The 27,028-nt window shown below is 39.8% G+C and overlaps 1 protein-coding gene across 2 annotated transcripts; it reads left to right on the forward strand.

Annotated features, from left to right (window-relative positions):
• Positions 1-264: 264 nt before the first annotated feature.
• On the forward strand, positions 265-25,921 carry pabpc1b (poly A binding protein, cytoplasmic 1 b). Of its 2 annotated transcripts, XM_052023476.1 has the most exons (16): positions 265-1,118; positions 5,689-5,882; positions 6,352-6,396; positions 7,162-7,277; positions 9,994-10,133; positions 13,425-13,519; positions 13,962-14,099; positions 16,548-16,643; positions 16,934-17,206; positions 17,349-17,439; positions 17,559-17,672; positions 19,212-19,354; positions 23,497-23,581; positions 23,950-24,080; positions 24,323-24,421; positions 25,502-25,921. In XM_052023476.1, the coding sequence occupies exons 1-15, from the start codon at positions 926-928 to the stop codon at positions 24,407-24,409; spliced, it is 1,941 nt and encodes a 646-aa protein (XP_051879436.1). In that variant the 5' UTR covers positions 265-925; the 3' UTR covers positions 24,410-24,421; positions 25,502-25,921. The 2 variants fall into 2 exon arrangements, with proteins under 2 accessions (XP_051879436.1, XP_051879437.1); XM_052023477.1 differs by lacking the exon at positions 6,352-6,396 and having other exon boundaries at positions 266-1,118.
• Positions 25,922-27,028: the final 1,107 nt, after the last annotated feature.

Consider the following 27,028-nt stretch of genomic DNA (forward strand, 5'->3'; position numbering starts at 1 on the left):
CTTTCAAGTCAAGTCGGCACTATTTCTCTCCCCCCCCACCCAAACCCCACGCAGCGCGGAGGGAGCGCTCCGACGCGCAATTGTGACGTCCGCGTCTGTGCACGCGCTGGCACGCCACCTCGTCGATCGGTTGGTTGCGGTTGCTGTTGCTGCGGGGGGGGGGGGGAAGGGAGGGGGGGCGGCGAGTGCGAGGGAGGGAGCGAGCGAGGGCGGCGTGCGCCGCCGGAAGTGACGCGGGCGCGCCTATAAATAACGGCGAGTTTCCCTGTTTGACCCTCCGATCCCCGGCTGTGTGTGTGTCCGTGTGCACCAGGCTCCATCCGAGCTCTCTCGTCAGCACACTTTTCTGTTCTCTCTCTATATATAAATGGTTTAAAAAAATAGAAAAAAATTTAAAAAAGCGGAAAAAATCTTACCCAAAAAAAATTTAAAAAGAAAATCCCAAAAAAATAGGCGGGCGAGGGGTTTTAAAGGGGGAAAAAAAGGATAAAAAAAACGAAATCAACGAGAAGATTCTCAACGTCTCGGAACCCGAGAGGAAAAAAAATCAAAAAAAGGAACCGACGACCCGACAAGGAACAGAACCCGCGAGGAACGGCCGCGAATCGCCACCGACCACCGTGTCCAGCCAGTCAGCCGCCTGCGCCGCCTCCTCCCGGGACCCCGTCTCAGCCCGCCGCTCGACGCCGTCTCAGCCCGCCGTGAGCCACCGCCCTCCGCTGATATTTCCTCCTCCAAACCCTCTCTTGTTTGTTTAATTTCGGTGATCCGTTCGTTCTGTAAACACACACTTTTTTTAAAAAAAAGGAGCGCCGTCTGCCGGGCCCGCACCGCCGCCGAGCTCGAGTGAGTCCGAGTGACCGTTTCCCTGTCCCCGCCCCGTGTACACACACACACACGCTCTCTCTCCCCCCTCTCCGCCGGCATGAACCCCAGCGCGCCCAGCTACCCCATGGCCTCGCTCTACGTGGGCGACCTGCACCCCGACGTGACCGAGGCGATGCTGTACGAGAAGTTCTCGCCGGCCGGGCCCATCCTCTCCATCCGCGTCTGCAGGGACATGATCACCCGCCGCTCGCTGGGCTACGCCTACGTCAACTTCCAGCAGCCGGCCGACGGTGAGCCATGTCCGGGGGGGGGGGGGTGTGGGGAAAGGGGGGGGCACGGTGGGGAAAACACGGGTCGCTTCCGCCTGGGCCCACCGACCCACAAGTGAGGAGTCGCCACCACGTGAACCAAGGGCCGCACCGCCGGGGGGTGGGGTGGGGGGCCTCGGCTCTGACATCCGCGGCCCACCGTCGTGGCGGGCAGGTCCCCTGTACCCGGGCGGCCGGTGAGCCTTGGGCCCAGCGTCGGGATGTTGCGGCGGGTCGCCACGCGGTTTGGTGCGGCCTGCAGCCAGCAGTGTGTCGTGATTTGCATGTGTACGTGGTCGGAGCGGTTGTTGGAAAGCTGTCGGGTTCTCTCAAAATCCAATCGTGACTGTAGGGGCCGAGCCCACGTGCCCAGCTAGCTCCTGTTAGTAAGCTAATTGAACCTATTTTAAAAAAAACTCGCCCTAGTGGTCATGCGGATGTAGGCTTGCAGTTCGACAGCTCATTCCATACCTATCAGCATGGTTTGGTTATCGCAGTGCAATGCCCGCCTTTCCTACTCTGTAATCTAATCTGACCAGGGATCAGACCTTCGGTTTGTTGTATATACTTGCTCAGCAGGCCTGTGCTGCCCAGAGAAATATAGATCGCAGCATCCTATCATGTCTACGCGTACTTCGTGCCGTTCTCAAAGCTATTACACTTCTGGAGTTCCCGTATGGGCCCATTGATTTGAACGAACAGACAGAGAACTAGGAAACATTTGTTCATTAAGTAACCCTAAAGTCTGATTATTAGACTCACTGATTTACAGCATTTTATTTTGTACAAAATTCTCATGTTTCTCTATATGCCTGCTGTTCGAAATTTATATTAACGATTAGATGTTGGAATCAAAACACTTCCTAAATGTGCAGCCACTTTGATGTGGGGAAAGTCGGACAAGATTTCTCAAGTTATAAAAGGATAATAAACTTGCAGCATGGGCAAATTGGCAGATGAAGTTCAATATAGTTCAGAACATTTTTGCATAGGAAGGTTTCTACTTGGAAGATCCAAGTCTAGGTGGATAGAAGATCAAAGTGATCTCAGCCATAGAGCAAGGTCATTTTTAAAAGCTAAACACTACTAGAGTATTTCTAGAGGGTTGATTTGAAAAGTGGGTAAGTTGCACTTAACCTGTGAACTTTGGTTAGACAACATTTACTTAATACCACATACAGTTCTGGTTGCCACACTGAAAGGATAAAGATCACTCGGAAGAGCATAGGCAAGATTTACAAAGATGATAGTAAAATGTGAGTAACAGGTTGCACCTCTTCAGAAAAGAAAGTTGAAGGTTGAGCTAATAGTCTTTAAAATTGTAAAGTTTTGGTAGAGTAGATACAATATTTCTGCTTGAGCAAGAGCATAAATAGAAGTCATCAATATAAGATGGTCAAGGAATTTGATGGGTAATGTTTTTGAATTCTCTGAAGTGGTGAGAATGAACATGCTTTCACAGGGAATGGTTGAAGCAAGTAGTATACTTGCATTTAAGAAAAGGGTGTAAGAGCACATGGGATATATGGGAGTGAGGGGTTATGGTGTTAATTAAGTAAGGAAAGAGCGGAAGAGGCTTTTGCAGCATGACCTTTGCTGTGTGCCATCTATCTGTATAGACCTATCATGCACAGTATTGATAGCAAGTTTATTTGATTACCACCTCACTCCTATGAGCTATTATAATGAAACTCAAAAAATGGAGATTGTGTTGTTGAACAAATAAAGGATACAGCTTTACCATTATTGGTGCCATAGTTTGGAAAAAGTGACCTAAATACTATTTTATAAAGGAAGCCATTTCATTAATTATTTTGACTTCTGACTTCCAAGTGCTGTTCTTGTATCCATTTTGGTGATGGGTGGGGAGGGAATGAAGTGAAAGGAAATGGGTAATAATTGCATCAGAATACAGCTATTGCCCATTTCCTACTTCATCTAGATTCACCAATGTGAATAAAAATGCTGTCTTTTACTTCACCCATGCAACATTGTCATTCTGTGAGCTTAAGCCTTTATTAGTAGTATCTCTATGCACAAATATACTCAAGTCATAGAGCATGCGGCAAGGGGCCAGCAATTTTGTCTGCCCTGTGAAAGCAAACAAAGACCAATGTGAGCTTGGATTCAAGTTATTGTTAAATTGAAATTCCAGCTGACAGCATGTTTTGAGTATAAATGGATTGTATTTTGGAGTGCAAAGAAGCTACAGATGCTGGGAAACAACATGACGTTCTTGGATTCTCAGGTGAGGCAGCTTCTGTGGAGAGAGAGTTAATGCTTAAGGTTCCTGACTTTTAAGAAAGGTCATTAACTTGAAATGTTTTCTCCCCCCACTGATGCTACTTGCTGACTGTTTATAGCAACTGTCTTTATTTTGAAGGAAGTTTTGCTTTCTAAGCTTCCTTGGAAATGAAGTGATTCCTCACCTTGAGGCCTATACTAAATTAATGCACCCCATTAATTTCAGTATCATTGGCTTTGTTATAGAGGAAAAATGAGAAGTTGTATGTAAATGAGCTTTGCAGTGGTTCCCATGTTTAACTGCAAAGGTGGATATGAAAAATGGGTGAGAAAATGGTGGCCTTTGTTTTCGGTGATCTTCACTGAAGAGGTTGTTTTCAATTTTTTTTATTGTGAAGGAAACCTGAATTATGAATGATTTTCAAATTTTATCAAAGTTTTTTGACAAGATCATGGTTAAACTGGTGTGGATGCAGAACTTTGGGTATTAGATCATAGTTCGTAATGGTCTTAATTGACATGGTAACTTGACAGTTTTGAAGAGAAGAATGTTTTTTGGAAAATAAATTTAAAGTGGATAGTTTGGAAACTAGATATTTTGATGAATTACAGATTTGTGTAGGGATCTTCAATATCTACATAGATACGGTATGCCTGGCCTTGAGACCCCACTGTCAAAAAGTTCTCCGTGTTTGTGGTTGGGTGACAGTGAAACAATTTGAGCAGCAAGATAATGTTTTGTTAATTCACTGTGCTTAAAGAATGTGAACATGTGATGAGACATTGGAAGGGAAGGTTAGTATTTACAAAGCAGGTTTCTTTTCAACTAGTATTTACTTTATGGTGCGATAAAGCTTGCCATCTCTATTACCACCACTATTACTGTTAGCTTTGATTTGGGATGGAGCTTTTTTTAAAAAATCCTATAAAGACTGCTCAAGATGGAATTTTCAAGCTTTCCTGTAGTGGCTTTTTCATTAGTAGCAGTGAAGTATGTAGAAGGTTGCTAATAAATGTGTGAAGGTGATGAATCTAAATCACTGAGCTTAAACAAAAGAACAGCTGAATATTTAGTTGTATGTATAAATATTGCTGAATCAGATCATAAGGGATAGAATACAAATCAAGTTGCAATGTATAAACTAGGATCCCTGTTGGGTACAACGTACATTCCTGATCAACATTTTTTTTGGAAAGACATTGAGCTTAAAAGCAAGAACACAAGTAAAGTGGATATCAAGTAGTTAAGTGGTTGAATTTTCTCTTTGGAAAAGATGCTTCAAGATGACAGAATGAATGTTTCAAAATACTGATAGATATTGGCAAATATCTTTGCCTAACATTTGAACATTCTCCTTAATGTATCTTTTCAAAACTCGGGCAAGAAGTACGAAAAGTCTGTGACAGCACTTACAGAATGGAAATTCCAAAATGATAAATACTCAAAAGTAGTTTATTGGTATTGACGTAGGCCAATGCAGGAGTTGACTACTTTTAAGGGAATGGTTTGAGATGAAATGTCTTTGATCTTTTAATTCTTAAGGCCCATTTTATATTGCAAGTTAAAATAAAGATGTTTAGTTTCAGAATGTCACAATCTTCATTATTGCGAATGAAAGATTTGGTTGCTGACATTAGTTTATTATGGCCTTGTAGAAATGGCTGCATTAATGTTGCCCTGTTGACAGCAAAGCATTGTGCTTCATGGAATGAAATGTAGCCAGTGACCATGATAAATTTGATCATCTCCAATGTCTTTCCAAAGGGGGAGATGTGCAAATTACTAATGTGCTTGTGGAAATTGAGAAATTTATATAGTTGAAGTAATAGATTTCACCCAAAGCGCACAGATGGGAGTAAAAGGGGTGGAGAAGGCAAGCGGAACGTATGGACCCTACAGTTTCGCTCTCCCAAGATTTTGTTGCATGTGCATAGAATTGTCAATTGGAGGCTTAGTTCCCTTGAGTCAGAAGATTCTAGGTTTAAGTCTTAATCCAAGGATGACCAATTCTTAATTGCAGTGGTGGGAATACTACATTCTCGGAAGTGCTGTTTGTTATCCTGTGTTAAAACTGAGGTTCTATCTGTATTTTCAAATAAATGTAGAATTATATGACACTTTGAAGGAGGAAGGGTATTATTCTTACCATTATTTATCATTCAACTGACATTAAAACTGAATATCTGGTTATTAGCATATTGCTTTTGTTAAGGGTTGCTTGGCCCCTTCTTAATGTTTGACAATGACTGCATTTCATTTATAATTGTCAATAAAATACTAAACAAGTATCAATTTTTTTTCCTTTAGCTGAGCGTGCTTTGGATACAATGAATTTTGATGTTATCAAAGGCAAACCTGTTCGTATCATGTGGTCTCAACGTGACCCATCCTTGCGGAAATCTGGAGTTGGCAACATCTTCATTAAGAACTTGGATAAATCGATTGATAACAAAGCACTGTATGACACATTTTCAGCTTTTGGCAACATACTTTCTTGCAAGGTGAGAATTAATAGCCTTCAGTTGATTGGTATCTGAAGTTTTATTTCACAATTTTGAATTCTCAATTTTGAGAATCGTGTTCCTTATCAAAACCCACGAGCAACTGCCTGCAGTGTGATTATAATTGAAGTGTTCCATCTACTTCAGTCAGAATGGGTGCCTTGGTTCTGAGTTGGAGGCCATGTATCTGGTTCTAGAGTTTGGCAATGGTGACTAAGACTTAGTATATCTGCTTCCTTAAAATTTTGCATAACATCTGTTCAGAATAAACAAAAGGCAAGTTCTTTGTCCTCTGATTAGCCCAGATACATTTAAGACATATCCCTTTTTATAAAGATAACAGAATTCCAGATGTGGGTGTATTGGTACTCTATATGAAGATGCACATATGAGTATTTGTATTCTGTCCCTCATTGCATCTGCATTTTCAGTAAGTTTTCCTTTCTGTACCTGTATGCTCTTATTTCAGGTCAAGGACTACAACTTCTACAGCTTTCACAAAACTTTATACCCGGTGAGGTTCAGCAGTTATCTTTAGAACTCGAATTCTATCTGAAATTGCATATAAATCAAGGACTAATTTGTTAAGATTTTTTAAATAAAAAGCTCTTATTCCATCCATTCATCACAATAATCCTGAGGTAAACATTTCAAAGTGACTCCATATGCTGAAACTCTCAATCAACCTTTGACAGCTCTAGGTTGGAACTAATCCAGTAGTCTCTTAGCTGGTTGTGCTGTCCTTCACACTAAAAAAAATTTGGTTTGGCTAAAGCTATGCCATGTATCCTGTCGTGCACCTATTTTTGGAAACTTGCAGCATATTTTTCCTTGGGACCTTCAATTAAATTTTTATCTTCAAATCTGTTTATTGCTTAGCATCTCCCTGTTTAGCTACCTTCACTTTGATAATACTCTAGATTGCTTTATTATCTTTTGCATGCTTTTCACTCCATACCCCACAATCTGGAATTCGTTTTCACTCTGCCTTTCCATCTTCACTTTGTTAAAAAAACTTGCCTCTGATGAAATTTTTGGTTACCCTCTTCATTTCTTCTATTTAAATCAACTTCTGGTTTGGTCTGATTATACCTCTTGAAGTGTCCTGGGTGCTTTTCTATTAAAGGCATCGTATACTTTTAAGTTGCTGTACCATATCAGAAATTAAGTCAATATTGGGGGGGGGAGGGGAAGCAATTTTTACTTAATAGAAAATATTTGAAATTGTTAGCCTTCTGAATGTGCTTTCTTGACCATGGACTTTGACCTCCCTATTTAGGTAGTCTGCGATGAAAATGGTTCCAAGGGCTATGGATTTGTTCACTTTGAGACTCATGAAGCAGCAGAGCGAGCCATTGAAAAAATGAATGGCATGCTTCTTAACGATCGTAAAGTGTATGTACCAGTGTTTTAAATACACTAATTTATATAGATATTTTTTGACTTAAAAATAAAAGCTGTTGCAGAAAGTAGTCTGATACAATATTGTTTACATGGAAGATTATACTTGACAATGAGAATGAGCAAAAAAGTGATAAAGATGTACTTGAAATACCTGAGAGATGGATTTCAGGAAGCCAGTGGATTTGATTTTGGGTGACCATCGCTTTATGTATTTGACAGTGATGGTGCAGGGCAAATTAAGTTATTCTATTCTACTATGAAAATATACAACACCATCTTGTATTTGTCTAGTTCCTTCATTGTACTTCATAGGAGCATTGTCAAATGCAAGGAGATATTGATGAAGACCACTGCATGCTGGAGCTTAAAGTGCTGAAGGTGGAAGGAAGGCTGAGGGGGTTGGGATTACATTCTGCAAATCCTGTGGCAGAGCAACTGAAGACAGTTGCTTCTGGTGGAGTTACTAAGATTTGGAATATCCATTGGGCTAGAACAGGAGGATAGTTCTTAAATGTCTTTCAATTGAAATTGTAAATTTTTTGAGTTTCCAATAAGCTTTTGATGAATGTGCTTATCAGGTTCCTTGATGAAAAATAATTTGTGGTTGTGGGAACTCAAATATGTAACATGTTCTCTATAAGAATAATAAATTTGTGTAGCACCTAGCTTTTTGGTTTTATCTACATGGTGTTCTTTTTAAACATTTAAACTTATTTATCAGAAATAATTCTGATAAATCATCCTGCTTGAGCTGGTGAGTTGCTGAACCATATAAATTTTGAACGTGGTTTATCCCTTGGCTCATAACGGTATGCTGATTGGGCCTTTTCTGGGTTCTTAAGGAAACACTTCAGTCAGGGTTCATTCTGCTAGTTGTTTTTCAGTAGTTTTTTAATACAAGTTAATTATGTCAATGTTAGAAAAATGAAGCTTGAATGCAATGGCCTGATTTCTGAACAATAAGGTGCTTGCTATTCAGTTTCAAGGTTGATGAATATACAGTGGCATGCAAAAGTTTGGGCACCCCTGGTCAAAATTTCTGTTACTGTGAATAGTTAAGTGAGTAGAAGAGGAACTGATCTCCAGAAGTCATAAAGTTAAAGATGAAACATTCTTTTCAACATTTTGAGCAAGATTAGTGTATTATTTTTGTTTTGTACAATTTGAGTGAAAAAAGGAAAGGAGCACCATGCAAAAGTTTGGGCACCCCAAGAGATTTGAGCTCTTAGATAACTTTTACCAAGGTCTCAGACCTTCATTAGCTTGTTAGGGCTATGGCTTATTCATGGTCATCGTTAGGAAAGGCCAGGTGATGCAAATTTCAAAGCTTTATAAATACCCTGACTCCTCAAACCATGTCCCAACAATCAGCAGCCATGGGCTCCTCTAAGCAGTTGCCTAGCACTCTGAAAATTAAAATAAATGCTGCCCACAAAGCAGGAGAAGGCTATAAGAAGATAGCAAAGCATTTTCAGGTACCCGTTTCCTCCGTTCATAACGTAATTAAGAAATGGCAGTTAACAGGAACGGTGGAAGTCAAGTTGAGGTCTGGAAGACCAAGAAAACTTTCCAAGAGAACTGTTCGTAGGATTGCTAGAAAGGCAAATCAAAACCCCAGTTTGACTGCAAAAGACCTTCAGGAAGATTTAGCAGTCTCTGGAGTGGTGGTGCACTGCTCTACTGTGCGGCGACACCTGCAAAAATGACCTTCATGGAAGAGTCATCAGAAGAAAACCTTTCCTGCGTCCTCACCACAAAATTCAGTGTCAGAAGTTTGCAAAGGAACATCTAAACAAGCCTGATGCATTTTGGAAACGAGTCCTTTGGAATGATGAAGTTAAAATAGAACTTTTTGGCCACAATGAACAAAGGTATATTTGGAGAAAAAAGGGTGCAGAATTTCATGAAAAGAACACCTCTCCAACTGTTAAGCACGGGGGTGGATCGATCATGCTTTGGGCTTGTGTTGCAGCCAGTGGCACGGGGAACATTTCACTGGTAGAGGGAAGAATGAATTCAATTAAATACCAGCAAATTCTGGAAGCAAACATCACACCGTCTGTAAAAAAAAAGCTGAAGATGAAAAGAGGATGGCTTCTACGACAGGATAACGATCCTAAACACCTCAAAATCCACAATGGACTACCTCGAGAGGCACAAGCTGAAGGTTTTGCCATGGCCCTCATAGTCCCCCGACCTAAATATCATTGAAAATCTGTGGATAGACCTCAAAAGAGCAGTGCATGCAAGACGGCCCAAGAATCTCTCAGAACTAGAAGCCTTTTGCAAGGAAGAATGGGCAAAAATCCCCCAAACAAGAATTGAAAGACTCTTAGCTGGCTACAGAAACGTTTACCAAGCTGTGATACTTGCTAAAGGGGGTGTTACTAAGTACTGACCATACAGGGTGCCCAGACTTTTGCTCGGGCTCTTTTCCTTTTATTATTTTGAAACTGTAAAGGATGGAAATAAAAAGTAATCTTGCTTAAAATATTAAAGAAATGTGTCTTTAACTTCATGCCTTTTGGAAATCAGGTCATCTTTTACTCGCTTAGCTATTCACAGTAACAGAAATTTTGACGAGGGGTGCCCAAACTTTTGCATGCCATTGTACTGAAGTGAGTTGTGCAGCTGTACTCTTGAGTCCCTACTTTTAAGGAGAATTGTGAAAATTAAGATAGCATCTCAAACTTGATGCTTTCTGTAGTTTTGTAGGTAGATTTAAATCCCGCAAAGAACGTGAAGCTGAATTAGGAGCCAAAGCAAAAGAATTCACCAATGTATACATCAAGAACTTTGGGGAAGATATGGATGATGAAAGGCTGAAAGAAATTTTCAACAAATTCGGTGAGTTTTCATTTTTTAATTTGTTGACTAAATTTGGCGAAATCATTAAACTTTTTTCAATGCAAAAAAAATCAATGACTTCATTTGAAAATGCTTGCAATTTATTTAGCTAGACTGTTTTGGATGGATTTCTCAGCCATACCCATTCCCCTGCCATACCCATTCCCCTTGATTGGTCAAAAACATTTAATTATATTTCCAGATTCTTGTGTATGCTTTTAATACCCTGCAGTTATTCTGTCCTGAATTTCCTGACTTGACCAGTTATCTGGATCAAACCTCTGTCAGAAAACATCAATTTTTGGCTACATTCATAGTGCATGCCATGGAGCTGAGACAACTATATATGAGAGTTAATCTGTATACTTGATTGATTTGCATGAGTTGTAAGCTGCTGAACCAAAGTGTCCTGCATAGAATTTATCTACCCGTGAGATGGTAATGCTAAACTTCAAGCTGAAGGAGGAGAGAAGATGGCTGCAAGGGTCCAGAAATATGTCATGGTTAATGGCATGTTATGCTGCTACTCAATTGCTGGTGGTTTACAATAAAATATTTTTGGCCTGCAGATATTCATTAAACGTGATCTGTCAATTTTAAAATTCCAAATGACTTTGCATAACTTTTCATTACCTCATAACACCAGTTAATTATTTATTGTTGTAACTGGGTCTCATCCTTGTTCCTTTCACATGCACAGATTTTTTCCAAGTCTCAAATTATAATGTAATTAGTTTCCTAGTTCACCTTTTTAGTGGCATTAGATCAAGGTGGTTTCTACCTTTTTTCATGCTGCGGACCCCCAAAGCCCACAAAATCAAAACAATCGATAATTCATGCATACGACACTAAATTACTGAACATAGGCCCTATTGAAATAGTGACTATTTCCATCACTGATAATTACCAGCAGTGTCTTTCGGTGTTCAGTTCAATGTGAAGGTTGTGCCTGTTTTGCACTGCAGAGTTTGTCCAACGTGGTGGTATGTGTGACAAACACATGTCAATTCTCAATATTCAGTCTTGATCTGTATTTGGTTTTCATGGCAGTGACTGCAGAAATGCTATTTCGCACAGTAAGTGGTTGCAAATGGTAACAGAACATTGACGGCTTTGCCGGACAGCAGTGGATACTTCTGGGACAATGCTATCCAGAAGGACAACAGTGACATGTGGTTGAACTGCAAGCGCAAAGTCCTGTCATGACAGTTCAGCCAATTCTTCTTGTTTGTATCCAATTAAATCAGTAAACATGCATTCAAAGGGATTTTGAATCCAATCAAACATGCTTGTGTCATCGTCGCCGAAATACTCATGGAAATAATATGACAGCTGTTGAATATGGTTCAAAACTGTGCTCGCAATGGCCTGTCTTAGTCTCGTTCACTGTCAGAAAGTCAGCCAGCAACAGAAACATATCATAGATGCCTTGCTCGCATCTTCCCTTCCAGATACGGAGTTTTTTTCTGGAAGGCATTGATTTTGTCATGCGTTTTCAGAACATTTGAGCCAGGTCCTTGCAATGAAAGATTTAAGCTGTTCAAAATGTTGAAAATATCTACAAGATAAGCTAATCTGGCAACCTACATCTCATCTGTCAAGAACTGTGCCAATGATCCGTTATGCTCATTTAGAAAAATGAGCAGTTCATCTCGCAATTCATATACACGCTGCACAATGTGGCCTTGTGACAGCCATCTGACTTCTGTATGTAGCAACAAATGCTTATGCTTGGCTTCCATTTCACGGCATGTTTTCAAACAAATGATGATTGAGTGGCCTGGCTTTGATAAAGTTAACGATTTTAATGCACGTAGAAAACACATCCGCAAGATTTTCATCCATATTCTTTGCAGCCAAAGCCTCGCGGTGAATCTTACAATGGGTTGCTGCTACATGTGGAGCTACTTTCAGTGGTGCGACTAGACCCGACTTCCATCCCATCATTGCGGCAGCACCATCTGTGCATACTCCAATGCACTGTGTCCATGCCGATGCCGATTGTACAAAAAGGTGTCAAGCACACGGAAAAGTTCTTCACCAGTTGTACACCCTGGGAGTGCCTTGCAAAACGAAGTCTTCCAAAGCCTGTCCTTCCCAGCAATATCGAACATAAACCAACAACTGTGCAGCACTGGCAACATCAATTCTTTCATCGAGCTGAATTGTAAATCTGACTTGAAGATGTGCTATCAGCTGGCTCTGTATATCTTCCGCCATATCGCCAATTATTCTGCTTACTGTGTTATCAGACAGTGGAATGGCTTTCAGTTTTGACTGGATTCTTTTCCCAGTACAACTTCGCACATATCTACTGCTGCAGGCAGTATAAGCTCTTCTCCAATTGTGAGGCCTTCTGAAACGTGCTATTCATAATGCTACCAAATATGATGCACGAAGAGCCTTCTCATTTACAGTGTCGCAGGCTGTCATTTTGCCTTTCTGCTTGAGGTACAGCTCCTTTTGCCGCTCAAAATATTCCTTCGGCTTACTGGCAATATCTGGATGCACTGTTGTTAAATGGCGCTTCAATTTCGCTGGTTTCATTGCATCGTTGGACAGTGTTTGCAAACACACAACACAGAGGTTGGTCTGCATTTGTCCCCACTGCGATGAAGCCATATGAAATGTATTCTGGATTGTACTTGCGTTGTTTTCTCTTTCGGTCGCCCTTATCCCCTTCATCATCAGAATCTTCCGGTTTCTGGTCAGCTTTTCTCTTCGGAAATTTCTGCATACTCAGCAATACATGCTGGACAGGTCGATTACTATTACTGATAAACAAAATTATCAAAACTAATCTAAAATTTTCATGCTTGTGCACTTTTCATTTAACAGTGATGTCACTGTGGCGTAAATGCATGGTAAGTAAGCAATATTAAGGCACACCAACAACGTCACTCAGTCTTGCTAACACTACAGTGCACAACAGAATAGTAGTGAGTAGAGAACACTACTGACTACACAAATCGAATATTAAGTGGCAGCTTACCAGAAGGGAACACCGTCTAAGTCTCTAAGATTGTCGCCTATAACAATAGAATAGATATGGCCGGTTTTCTGAGTAGTGGAAAATTGGAGCAAGCAAGTAAGCTACGTCTTTGTAACAGGTCACTTTTCCATTTTTTTCTTGGCTTGCTCGCGGACCCCCTGGCAACCCACCGCAGACCCCCAGGGGTCTGTGGACCACAGGTTGAAAACCTCTGCATTAGATTATTTGACTACTGAATATCTGCAGAATTTATTTTGCCTATCTCTGAAGATCTTGAATTTTGTTCAATTTCCTTTCAGGAGCATTCCTGAGTGTAAAAGTTATGACAGATGACAGTGGACGATCAAAGGGGTTTGGCTTTGTCAGCTTTGAAAAGCATGAAGATGCACAAAAGGTAAGCAGCTGCAGTAATGTTCTGCTATCTGAGGTTGTGGCAAGTCCCAATATATACTTCTGAGTTTTCTACTTGAATTACATAGCAAGGATTTAATCTTGGTCTTTTATAAAGTTCTTAGTATTTCAACCCCTTGAGGTTTGGATCATGAAAGAAGAGTTGTCTGTTTTGCTGCAATCTCTGGGGTGAAGAAGAGGGTATTGTCTTATGGGCTGGTTATCAATACCATAAAAGATGCTTGGATATTCTGGTGTTTTTTTCCCTACCTTCCAGAGAGATTTTAAGCAATTATGGTGTATTATGTGAGGTCATTTGGCAGACAAACAGAAATTTAACCTGCAATTATGCTGGTCTGTTAGAATACAAGCCTATGATTGCCACAGATGATTTTTGCATCAGGATGTTGCTTCCCACTTTTAACATTGTTAAATGCATTTTCTAGGCTGTTGATGAGATGAATGGAAAGGAAATTAATGGGAGACAGGTTTACGTTGGCCGGGCCCAGAAAAAGGTTGAGCGACAGACAGAGCTGAAGCGCAAATTTGAACAGATGAAACAGGACCGGATCACAAGATACCAGGTGAATAGCAAAATTGCTGGTGTTTGAGGTCATCGACCTAAAGCAAGAGAAATCTTATCTAAATTAGGTGCCGAATATAATATAAAAAGTGTTCAAAATACTCAGTGGTCTGGACGACAGTTGTGGAGAGAAATGTGTGTAACGTTTCACATATACCTTGGATGAAGGTCATCTTATTTTGTTCTCTTTTTACTATTCTTAAAGTATCTATTGATATTTCTTCTCCCTTTTCTTTCTGAACACAAAAGTTGCTGTAATTGTGACTTTTCTTTACCTGTAATGAAAAATGAAGATGAGAGAATGCAATTTGTGGGTCATAGGTGATCATTATATTTTTGGCTCCCAATGTGTTGGTAAATGTTTTGAGTTATCTCTTGTCAGTTTTGAGTGTTTAGTTTCTTAATTGTTACCACTTTTCATTACCAGACTTGGCAGTGCAGGAGGGCCCACTGTAGTTCCATGTGGACACTGATACCCAACAAAGTTTTTGTTCATGTCATGTGGCTAAAAATAGGTAAATGATCTATTGGTTGCCCCTAAATGACCTTCAGAAGGTACTTATCTGCCTTGAGATATTGGGAGTCCCTGCACAATGTTTCAAGGTAGCTCACCATCTTCTGAAGGCCATTGGACAATAAATTATGGATCTTGGGAATATCATCCTCGCATGAGCAACAAGAAATGTTGCAAGGTATAAGTGTATATCGAACTCAACAGTGGGTGCTCCTGCTCTTCAGAGCACACTAATAGGATGTTTTAGCAAGGGAAAAATTGTCATTAACAAGGATTTTGATTTGGCATTTAAGAAATGATGGACATCCAAATCCAGAAGTGAAATTTTGTGGGGTTCCTGTGTAATATTACTCAGTCTTAGGAGATAGGAGATTTTGCTCTGTGGTGAGCCATGGCAAGCTATTGTAGCAGTTGTTCACTAATGGTTTAAGGTGGTAATCACATAGGCTGTTTTTATGATTCCTTATTTTGGAGTTCTATTCTGCACATTGGAGGGGATTTGGGGTGTTAGGTGGTGAGCCATCTGCAGTATACACAATTTCTGACCTGTCCTTGTAGTTACATCACAAGTGGTTGGTCCAGTGAACCTTGCGGTCACTACTCTCTCCAGTGTTGGGGGATTTGATAGTGATGCCATTGCATGTCAAAAGTTGGTGGTTATACATTAGTGGTCACCATTGCCTGAAATTTGTGTGATGCAAAAGTTATTTGCCACTTATTAACCAAACCTGCTGTATGCAGCCACAGCTCGTGTAGTTATGGAGAACTACAAACACAGTTCAACACTGCATTCAACAATGACCATTCCCATTTCCGATCTTGAAGATATTTAAAGCAGTGAAGGGTGATTGGGGTCAGCACACTCCCTAGAGGGACTTCAGTATATCTATTTGAATGTTTGCTCCTCCCCCTCTCTTCTGGCTCCAGCTTCACTGCTTCCCAATGCTTAAATTTTTCTGGGGCTCCTTGATAGTTTGAAAGAGGTCTAAAACAGTGGGCTCAGCATCAGCAAGTTAGTGTCAGGTCGGTATAATTTGACACTGTTGATGACTTAGCTGATTCAGATGAGGCTATTGGATGTACTAGATTTACTCTGCTTTTTATCAATTGGCACATCTGAGCAATTTAAAAATTGCCACATACGTGTTAGTTGTATTGGAACAGTTTGGGATTAAGGTTTACTCATCCTGCTGATTTTAGTGGTTCACCTGGGATGTGTTTCCATCCTTGACATCTCATGGACTGAATTAGTGGTTGAAGAGTGGTATTTGATGCAGAGGGCTCTGGAGAAGACCAGATATATTATCTACTTGATGTCTTTGGCTGATGGTTCTGAACATTTCAGAGTTGCACATAAAAAATGAACTGACTTCCTGATTAGCACTGGAAGAGTATAACACAGAGCAGAGGTGCCATATTTCAGAAGCCCCATCTTCACTTTAAGGTGAATGTAGTAAGATTCTGTATTGCTATTTTCATGAAGAGAGCATTTATCTTGGTGTTTATAATTGTCTTTAAGGCAAAATTGAAGGTGACCTGGTTATTACAATGTTTACTGGAATTTGCTGTTTTGAAATGGCTGTGCTCCCTACATTAGAGCAGATTGCATTCCAGAGTTTTACAGAAAGTGTTTTGAAGTATCCTTTTCTTATCAAAGATATACTGTATAAATGAAATTTTTTCTTCCTGGCTTTAGTAGTCAGACTTGGCCACTGTCACCAGTAATGCAGGTGTTCATGAATCATCTATCTCCCATTAAGCGACCATTTCCACAGATGATACGTCAGGATGTCTGAGTTTTGGTCTAATGGATTACATAATTCTGTTTATGCTACTGTTGTATGGAGTATGTCATTGTAAGCAGTAACCTGAGTTTTTAAAGTATATTTATGTTTAAATACAGTTAAGTTTAAACTTGATATTTTTCAATTATAGGGGGTCAACCTTTATGTCAAAAATCTGGATGATGGTATTGATGATGAGCGACTACGCAAAGAATTTTCACCATTTGGTACAATTACAAGTGCTAAGGTATTGCTACTTATGCACTAATACATTACCATGTAGACTGTTAGAAGAAGAATAACTTTTTGCCAGAATTGTAGAAGTAAATTAGTGGTAAATCAACATCTTAAAACAAAAATCCTGTTTTTACTGAGTGTTTTGCTTAAGCTCTGGAACTTAATTTTTGGTATGTTGTTTAACGGACATTGCAGAAATGAAATTTTAAAGTTGTCAATTTTGTTTAATTTTGTATTGTTCAGTTAATAGTTGAAACTGGTTATTTATCAGAATGAAATATCTCCCTTTTATTTGTATAGGTGATGATGGAGCATGGGCGCAGTAAAGGCTTTGGATTTGTGTGTTTCTCTTCACCAGAGGAGGCTACTAAGGCTGTAACAGAGATGAATGGCCGGATTGTTAGCACCAAACCTTTGTATGTTGCTCTGGCTCAACGCAAAGAAGAACGGCAAGCTCATTTAACAAACCAATACATGCAGAGAATGGCAAGTGTCAGAGCTGTTCCAAATCCTGTTATCAATCCTTATCAACCTGCTCCACCCTCTGGGTACTTCATGGCAGCAATCCCTCAGGTAAATATACTGTACACTAAAAGTTGAGGTGGATTTTGTATTATGAGGTCACCATATTTACGCAATAAATGTAAATGAGCTTTTGATGTAATCACAGCCTATTTTAAAGGTCTTGATAAATAATTATCTAAATTATTCACAGGCTCAGAACCGTGCTGCATATTACCCAGCAGGTCAGCTTGCACAGCTTCGACCCAGCCCTCGATGGGCTGCCCAAAGTGTCAGACCCCAACGTAAGTATGGATGTCTTTAGGTAAAGGTAAACATTTGTCTGATTGTCAGTTGTTTGGCTTGTTTTATTGTATCCTAACTTTGATTTCCCTATTTCTATGTAATTGTTTGTCCTTGTTAGCATTCCAGAGTATGCCTGGCAGCATGCGTCCAACAGGTCCCCGACCACCAACCATCAGCTCCATGAGACCAACTTCTGCTCAAGTGCCACGTGTCATGAGCACTCAACGTGTTGGTGAGTTGACTGTTCATAAGAATGTTTTAAAACTAGTGAAGTTCAGGGAGCTGTTAGTTGAGGCATGTTCTGCTGTTTAACTACATTGTTTTCTTGTATTTTTGATCTATCCTGAAAATTATTCCTTTTATTTCTTGGTAAAACCACTGGTAGTTTGGCCTTGTGGGTGAGATGACCTGGGGTTTAAAGAAAGTGGCAGCACATTGATTCTTTAAATGATACAGAAATTTTGAGGGATTAAAGCTTAGCCATGGCTGCTAGCACTACTTCTTTCACATCACAAACACTTCACAGCCAAGTAATCATTTATAAGGCTGGTCTCTTACATTGGAGTTAGGGTAATGAAATTGCATTCATGTTGAAGTCTACTGTCAGGTTTATAGTGAGCTGTTTCATTGGGCTGGTACTTGCTCAGCAATGCTGGCAATTCCATTCAATTCTGCTGGCATTTGTTGGTATAAGTGTTATGAAATTTGGGATTCCTGCACAAGTATGGAAGCCCTGAGCTTGCTAACCAAGCTTTGCCTGACCCTGGAGGCAAACTCGTGAACTGCTGCAATTGCCCAGTAGTTATGCTTGTTGAACCTGTGTTGGCTTAAACTGAGGATGACAAGATGCAAGTATAAAATTTACACTTGATTTTTGTTTTTCCAATTTAATTATTTTAATGTCTTACAATTGTTTTTTGGGTGAGACATTAAACCAGCTTATCTTTCAATCATTATCATTAAAACAGGATTATTTTGTCATTAGCTTTGCTGTTTGTGCAACCCTGCAATGCTAATCATGACAGGCGTAGCGGTTAGCGCGACGCTATTACAGCACCAGCGATCGGGGTTTGATTCCCGTTGCTGTCTGTAAGGAGTTTGTACGTTCTTCTGTGTCTGTGTGGGTTTCTTCTGGGTGCTCCGGTTTCCTCCCACATTCCAAAGACGTATGGGTAGGTTAAATTGGGTTTAAAAAATGGGAGGCGCAGACTCGGTGGGCCGGAAGGGCCTGTTACCACGCTGTAAAATAAAATAAAATTTAAAAGACAGGCTCTCTTGCACTTCCTCAGTGACTACCATGCACTAAGGAAGATGCTGTAGTCAGGAACATCTTGAAGTATTAGAAGCACTTAACAAGTTTGACAATTGACAGACAATAGGGGGAAGATGTGCACAACTTAATTGTTTTTCATTGGCTCTGAAATACTTTGGGGCATACTGAGTTGTAAAAACTTTTTTGAAAGAACCAAAATAATTATTTCAACTGTCTATGGGATAACTTAAGTTACTTGCTGAGGCAAAAAAAATTTGCACATTGTATGCTAGGATGGGGAAAATGGTTATGGAGTAAACTTTTCCTTCAGGGATCTGTTACATAAACTTAGAAGTTGATATAAATTAGCTGTGGAACTTACAATGCAAGTAATGTAATATTTAAGGTATGATAATACTACCCGTCAGTAGTTTAACAACTTGAAAGTAACAAAATATCAAACCGAAATTGTTTTCAGACTTTTGGAGATTTTTGAACTTTGTGAATTTCCTTTTAAAGCTAATACAGCAACACAGACAATGGGACCTCGCCCTGGTGCTACTGCTCCTGGTGTTCGTTCGTTTACACAATACAAATATGCTGCAGGAGTCCGCAATCCTCAACAACATCTAAATACTCAGCCTCCAGTTGCTATGCAACAGGTACATTTTCTATTCAGATTATACAAACAACTTTACAAAGTACTGTTTAGACTGCACTTGGAATTACTGTGTGTAGTTCTGATCACCATACTATAGGAAGGATGTGATTTTGCTGGAGAGTGCAGAAGCAATTCACCAGGATGTTGCCTGGATTGGAGGATTTTAGTTATAGGGAAAAGATTAGATAGGCTGGGCTTGTGTACCCTAGAATGAAGGAGGCTGAGTGGTGACTAGATGGAGATGTACATGATTGAGAGATGAAGATAAAATCTTTTCTCAGAGGGGTATCAAAAACAAGGGATAGGTTTAAGAGGAAGGAATCTTAAAGGGGATCTAAGGGGTAAATATTGCAGATGGTTGCTATCAAAATATGGTGGAATGGGATACGATTACTATGTTTGAGGCATTTAGATAGACACATAGGCAAGGCAAAGAAAGAATGGGATTAGTGTAGATGGGCAAAAAGGTTGGCATGGATGTAGTGGACCAAAGAGCCTGTTTCTGTGCTGTACAACTCTAGTCATTTTCAGCTATTGACATTTATAGAATAAATTCAAAGAAGTTGGTTATATGCAATACTGTTGTTCTGGCTTCAGCTCAGTAAATCTAGCATACCCTGACCTATATTCAGTTAAGTATCTGTCTGGGCTTGGTGGTTATACTGTTGCATATGATAAAACTTCCAGTTTTTAAAGTATTGCAGTCTAGATTGACATAATAAGAAATTGTCTTCAGGGTCAGACAGTAAACCAGTTAATCTTGTTTTAGTAGTTTTGATCTTATTTAAAGATAATCTTGTAATTTATGTTGAAAATCAGAACTGCAGCTGCTTGAAATCTGGGGGAAATAAAAACAATGCTGGAAAAACTCAGCAGGTCAGGCAACATCTGTGGAAAGAAAATTATGGTAGAGGAGGTACTGAATGTCTTAAGGTATAAAGATAGATGCATCTCCAGGGCCTGAGCAGGTATATACAAGAACACTGGGAGGCTAGAGAAGAAATTGCTGGAGATATTTGCATCGTCAGCTAACAGTGAGGTGCTGGTAGACTGGAGGGTAGTGAATGTTGTGCCTTTATTTAAGAAAGGCAGCAAAGAAAAACCTGGGAACTTTTGGCCAGTAAGTCTTAACATCTGTAGTAGGCAAGTGGGTAGAGGAATCTGAGGGATAAGATGTGCGTACATCTGGAAAGACTGGTTGATTAGAGGTAGTCAGCGTGGCTTTGTGCATGGGAGATCAGATCTTACGAACTTGATTGAGGTTTTTGAGGTGAACAAGAAAGTTGATGAGGGCAGGGTGATAGATGTGGTTTATATGGACTTCAATAAGGCCTTTAAGGTTCCACATAATGGGCTGCTCTGGAAGGTTAGAGAACATGGAATCCAGGGAGAGCTGGCTAATTGGATATAATTGGCTTGATGGTAGAAAGCAGAGGGTGATGGTGGAAGGTTGTTTCTCAGACTGGAGGCCTGTGACTGGTGGTGTGTCTCAGGTTGGTGCTGGGCCCATTGTAATCCATATCAATGATTTGGATAAGAATGTACAAAGCATGGTTAGTAAGCTTGCAGATGACACTAAAATAGTGGTATGGTGGACAATGAAGAGGGTTACCAAAAATTACAGGGGGTTCTTGATCAGCTGAGTAAGTGGGCTGAGGAATGGCAAATGGAGTTTAATTTGGATAAGTGTGAGGTGTTGCATTTTGGAAAGTCAAATCCAGGTAGGACTTTCATAGTGAATGGCAGGGCCCTGAAGAGTGTTGTAGGACAGGGGGACCTTGGAGTACAAGTACATAGTTCACTGAAAGTGGAGTAACAAGTAGACGGTGGTGAAGAAAAGGCTTTCGCCACACTGGCCTTCAGTCAGGGTATTGAGTGTAAAAGTTGAGAGGTTATGGTGCAGTTGTACAGGATGCTGGTGAGGCTGCACTTGGAGTATTGTGTTCAGTTCTGGTTGCCCTGCTATAGAAGAGATGTTATTAAACTGGAAATAGTGCAGAGATTTACAACTCAAGGACTAAATTACAGGGAGAGGTTGGACAGGCTAGGACTTCATTCCTTGGAGTGTAGGAGACTGAGAGGTGATCTTGTGGAACTGTATAAAATCATGAGGGGCATAGGGTGAATGCAGTTGTCTTAGAGCAGTGGTATCAAGAACTAGAGGGCAGAGGTTTAAGGTGAGAGGGTGTAGATTTGTGAGGAACTTGATGGTAACTTTTTTTTTCAAAGGGTGGTATCTATCTGAAATCAGTGGTTGAGGCAAGTACTAGAACTTCTCAAAGACATTTGGATGGGTACATGGATTGGAAAGGTTTAGAAGGTTATGGGCCAAACCCTGGTAAATGGGACTAGCTTGGATGGGGCATATTAGTTGGCATGGACCAGTTGGGCCGAAGGACCTGTTTCCATAGTATGACTCTAAAATTGTTCAATGTTTTGAGACTGACTTCATCACAACTGGAAAGAAATGCAAATTTTCAATAGAGAAAGTGAGGGAGGGGTGTGCAGAACATAAGAATGACTGTGATCAGACTGAGGTGGCCTAATGGGGACAATAATCAGCACATTAAGAGCACATAAACATAGGAGCTTAATGTTAATTGTGATAAGTTCCCCTGCATTTTACCATGCACAAAGGAAGGTGGTGTGACAGTTATCTCAGCCCCCAAAAATCATGCAGAAATTCATTGGGACATTGTCCAAGGCCTGATAATCTTCAGCTACTTTTCCAATGTTATACCTTAAGATTAGAAGTGGAAATATTTGCTGCTGATTGTAACATTCCATTTCCAATTCAGGAAATGAAGATCTCCAGTCCAAATATGAAACGATATCTAGATAATGTTCAGGCATTTGGCAGGTACTGTTTGTGCTGCATTAGTGCCAGTAATGATCATCTCCAAGGAGTGTCCAAACATGACATTGTCATTGCCATCGAGACCCTCACCATCAACATCTAGTGTTACCATTGACAAGAAGCTCAGATAATTCGGCCACACATTCTGTGGGTATAATAGAGAGGTTTGGTATCCTATGGTGAATGATTCAATTCCTTGCAGCCCAGAGCCTTTCCACCACCTTAACACACATCAGGAGTAAGATTGTACACTCTTATTCATGAGTGCAGCTCCAACAAGCATGACAGCATTCAGGACACAGCAGCCTGTTTCAATGGCATCCTTGTTTTGAGCTTTCAAACCCTCCACTGCTATCGTATGGTGGCTGCATTGTGTACTGTGTACAAAATGCAATGCAGTTACTTGTGGCTACTATGAGAGCACCACCTCCTCTGATTTCTGCTACCAAGGAGAATAAGGTTAGGATGTGCATACCATCTGAAAATTCCATTAAAGTTGACATTTGACATGGAATTACATTTGCCGTTCCTTTATTGTTGCTGGGTCTAAACACAAACTTCCTATCCAGTGTTACTATCTGTCACAAATTAAATGGATCGAGAACTCATCTCGCTGCTACCTGAAGGACTGATGAGCAATAAGTGGTAGCCTTGCCAGCATTCCCTACAGACTGTAAATGTGTTAGGGAGCAATTTTGATATTCCAAGATGAAAATTGCCATGCAAATTCAAGGTCTTGCTGTATCAAGTATTCGTTATGCTAATATTCAGTGATGTATACTGTTTTCCTCGCAGTTCCAAATGGAACTGCTGACATTGAGAGATTAAACAGTAACACTGGAATTCCTATGCGGTCTATAGATTTACTGATGAATTTAGAAGACAGTTTGTTCACTACCTGTTTTCAATGTAATTTTGAAGTTTGTCTTTTCATTGGACTAGATTTTAATTGCTGTGTGCACTTGAAATGAAGCATTTCAGTAAGAGCACACTGGTGTTAAAATAGGCTACACATTGGCAATGTAGGCATGTGTTAGGTAAGGCTGCTTTTCAACCTTCTAGTATGTGTGGTACCTTCTGTAGATAATCTGATTATAATCAGTGTAGCAATTGTTACCAGCAGAATAATGCTGCCAGATTACATGGGTGCATGTATTAATTTCCAAAGGCTGTTCTAGTCCTTAAATCAGATTCTTCTAAAATATAGTTGGGACCTGGGTATTCCAAGTTAAATTGCTGTTGGGACCAAACTTTTAAACTGTTTGATATGTGCTTTTCCATTTCAGCCTGCAGTTCATGTACAAGGCCAGGAACCCCTGACTGCTTCCATGCTGGCTGCTGCCCCTCCCCAAGAACAGAAGCAGATGCTGGGTAAGAATCAGGTTAATGGTGGAATCTGAAACAGAAATGCAGATTAACATGTTATTGAACTATTTATATAGTGCATTAATGTTGGAATTTAGATATGGCTACTTGCTGTGATAGGTGAAAGAAGTAGGATTTTTAAAATTAAAATAAAATTTTAATTTGGATTTGGATGGTGATTGAAATTCTGAAATAAAATACCAGATCAGGTGGCTTCAATGGAGAGGAAAACAGTTCAGTTTAGTGACCCTTCACCAAAATGTTGCTGATCAGTTGTAGATGTTGAGAATATCACTGTAATTACTGTTGGGTTTTAATGTGTAATAAGCAAGTAGTTTATATATTCTATCTTTCAATGAAATGCTTCTTTGCAGGTGAACGCCTTTTCCCACTGATACAGAGCATGCACCCAACTTTGGCGGGTAAAATTACTGGGATGCTTCTTGAGATAGACAACTCTGAATTGCTTCATATGCTGGAGTCCCCAGAGTCTTTGCGCTCCAAGGTAAATCTTTGATCTTCATTTCAAATTGGAAAAGCATTTTTGCAGATCTCTATATGCTCATATAGAAAATAGGCCCAACATGCATTCTAATATATACATCTAACAATTTTAACAATTCTAGAATATGCAGTAGTTTTTGTATAGGTTAATACAGATTCTAATCTGTTCATACTTGGTCCTGCTAAAATATACTATTTGCATTCATTTTGTTGCAGAATTGACTAATTTTTATTGTGATTCAGGTTGATGAAGCTGTTGCTGTACTGCAAGCCCATCAAGCAAAAGAAGCTGCTCAGAAAGTAGTTGTGCCAAATGCTGCTGGTGTTTAAATTCTTCAGGAGGTAGGTAATAATACAAAGTGCCCTTTCACAAAGACTGCTGTTGTCAGAGCTCAGTTACTGTGAGTATAGTTTGTCATACCCAGTTTTTGCAGTAACAGGTCCATCTCATTAGCCTTGAGGAAGAAATCTGTAAACTGTAGAAGCATATCTATGAACAAATGTTCAGATTCTTGAAAGTTGCAAGATAATTGGATGAGGTGGTTATGAAGCTATGTAGGGCAGTTTTTATTATTGTCTGTTGAATGCAACTCCCTTAAATGGTAATGGAGGCAATAACCTTAATTGTAATTAAAGTCTTTGGTTGATCACCTAATGTGTCATAGCTGAGTAGATTCCCAACCTTGAATGAAAACCTTGCTGTACTTGCCACTATTCCTGATTGCATCTCGGGACACTCCTAAGCAGTTAGTTTTCTCAGGGATTCTTAAGTGTTGTAAACAAGCCTAAGGCTAGAGGGCAGTTAGCATGGCTGAGTATAGTTTCATTGGTCCTGAGTGATGTATTTGAATTACCCCTTATTAAACCTACTTGGACCTCCTGTGGTCTTTGGCACTGTTTCCATGAGGGGCTTGTGCACCACATGTTCAGAACTATTGCCAATAACTATAATGCTGTGGGTGATGAGCTGGGAAATGGGATTGGGTTGGACAGCCAGCCTTTGTTTGGCAAGGACATAATGAGCTAAATGACTATTAAATTAAATATTTATAGACAATGTTTAATAATCATTTGTACTACTGCTGAGTCTAGGTGGAATGACAAAATGTGTAGTTGCCTTTTGATTCCATGATGTTACCCTAACCCCACTTGTAGTTTTCTCCTAATTAGATGGCAAAAATTAAAAATGGTTAAGTGGTGCAATCACAGTGGGCAATTAACATTTTGTTACTAAATTGATAATTTGCCATTTTCATATGCAAAAATACACAGCTGTACTACTTGTGCACTAATTTCCTTTTGTCTGAAATGACTCAAAATGTGCTGCTCAACAATTGACTGAGTTCAAATCTATGTTTTAAATGCTTTTTGGATGAAATATATTTGGAACAATAAATGTAAAATTTGTTTTTCTTTTTGTAGGAGAGGAGGACAATGAAGCTTGCATTACTGAAGAAAAAAAATCTAAACATTGGAAAAAGTTAAAAAATTTTAAAACATCGCAAAACAGAAAATGTATACAAAAAAAAGAAAGGAAACCTCTAAGCTTATGAAACGAAGTCACTGCCAGGTCTGGCATAAGTGATGCTAGTCCTAGACTTAATGGGAAAATAACCAAAAAAATTGTAAAATGAAAAGTTTTCTAGGCCGGGGTAGGTGTTTTATGCACAGAAATGTTTGATGCATTCCTTTCTTTAAAGTTTTGTAATCCATTACTGTGGAAATGCTCAGCAGATCCACACTGTGTTTAGTTGACAGTGTGTTTGATGGTTGAGCATTAGAAACTGAAACTGAACATTTGGATTATAGAATGCTTGCTTTAATAAAAATGCTGAATAATGACTTGGTGTTCTGCATTCTTTAATATCTCTGCTCGTGGGTTTCTTTGGATGCAGTGGCACTTATCCAAACCATTTCAAATCTTTAGAATAAAAGATTTTATGCCTGGTCTATACATTCATCAAGTGTTCCAACTCGTGTTCTAAAATAAATCTGTTTTAGAACCACCTTGGATTTAATTGGAGGATGCCCTTTCAGTTGTTGTCATCTTTAAATATCCAAATAGGAAATGTTTCCTGCAGTCTACCCTCTTATTGTAGGTACATAAAACTAAAGGTAGTAGATTTAAGATGAGGGATAATGGATATAGAGTGTCTGTGGAGACCTGTCACTCAGTGGTGAGTACCTGGAATATAGTGCCTGAGAGTGGTGGATGCAGAGTGCCTGAGAGTGGTGGATGCAGAGTCCCTGACATGATTTTAAGTGTTGAGATGAGCACTTAATTGTCTAGGTGTAGAGACCGGCCAAGTGCTATAAGATAGGATTTATATAGATGGGTGCCCACTGGTCAGCATAGATGTGGTGGGCTGAATGACCTGTTTCCGTGCTCTATGAAATGCAGTAAATTGTCATTGAATCATGGCTGGACTACCTGAAATGTCCTGGAAGTATAAGACACTACTTTTCTCTTTACACCTAGTATTTTTCAGTGCCTACCTTTTTCAGCTATTGTCCAGTATTGCAATGTTTTAAAATTTACATTGGTCAATGGGTAAAATAACTAACACAATGGACAATAGTTGGTATATGGTTCCTGAATAGGTTTTGAGAAAAATATAAACATTCATAAGTGCTGTTAATGGATGTTACTGAATTGTTTCAATTTTGAGATGGACTTTAGGTTAAGACTAAGAGTAGAACAAAACCCTGTTTTACAAAAGTTGTCCATTGGTATTAGAGCCAAAGAAATGTTCTGTATGTCAATTGGCTAGAGATTATACCTGTATAAAGTCAATAATTATAACTGGGTCTATTTGTGGGCCTACTTCCATTGCAGTTCTATTTTAATAAGAGTAAGGTAGGAAAACTAAAAAGGGTCCAATAACTGCAAATCTACTTAAAACCTTGGAAATGAATACAAAAGCAGGTAGGAAATTAGAAAGAAACGTT

Source organism: Pristis pectinata, chromosome 9, assembly GCF_009764475.1.
Source record: "Pristis pectinata isolate sPriPec2 chromosome 9, sPriPec2.1.pri, whole genome shotgun sequence".
Lineage (NCBI taxonomy): Eukaryota > Metazoa > Chordata > Chondrichthyes > Rhinopristiformes > Pristidae > Pristis > Pristis pectinata.

Coding starts and splice junctions, on each gene's coding strand:
- pabpc1b (XM_052023476.1), top strand. CDS start 926: ATGAACCCCAGCGCGCCCAGCTACCCCATGGCCTCGCTCTACGTGGGC. Junction 17,673..19,211: donor CATGAGCACTCAACGTGTTG/GTGAGTTGACTG, acceptor TTCCTTTTAAAG/CTAATACAGCAACACAGACA. Junction 23,582..23,949: donor AGAACAGAAGCAGATGCTGG/GTAAGAATCAGG, acceptor GCTTCTTTGCAG/GTGAACGCCTTTTCCCACTG.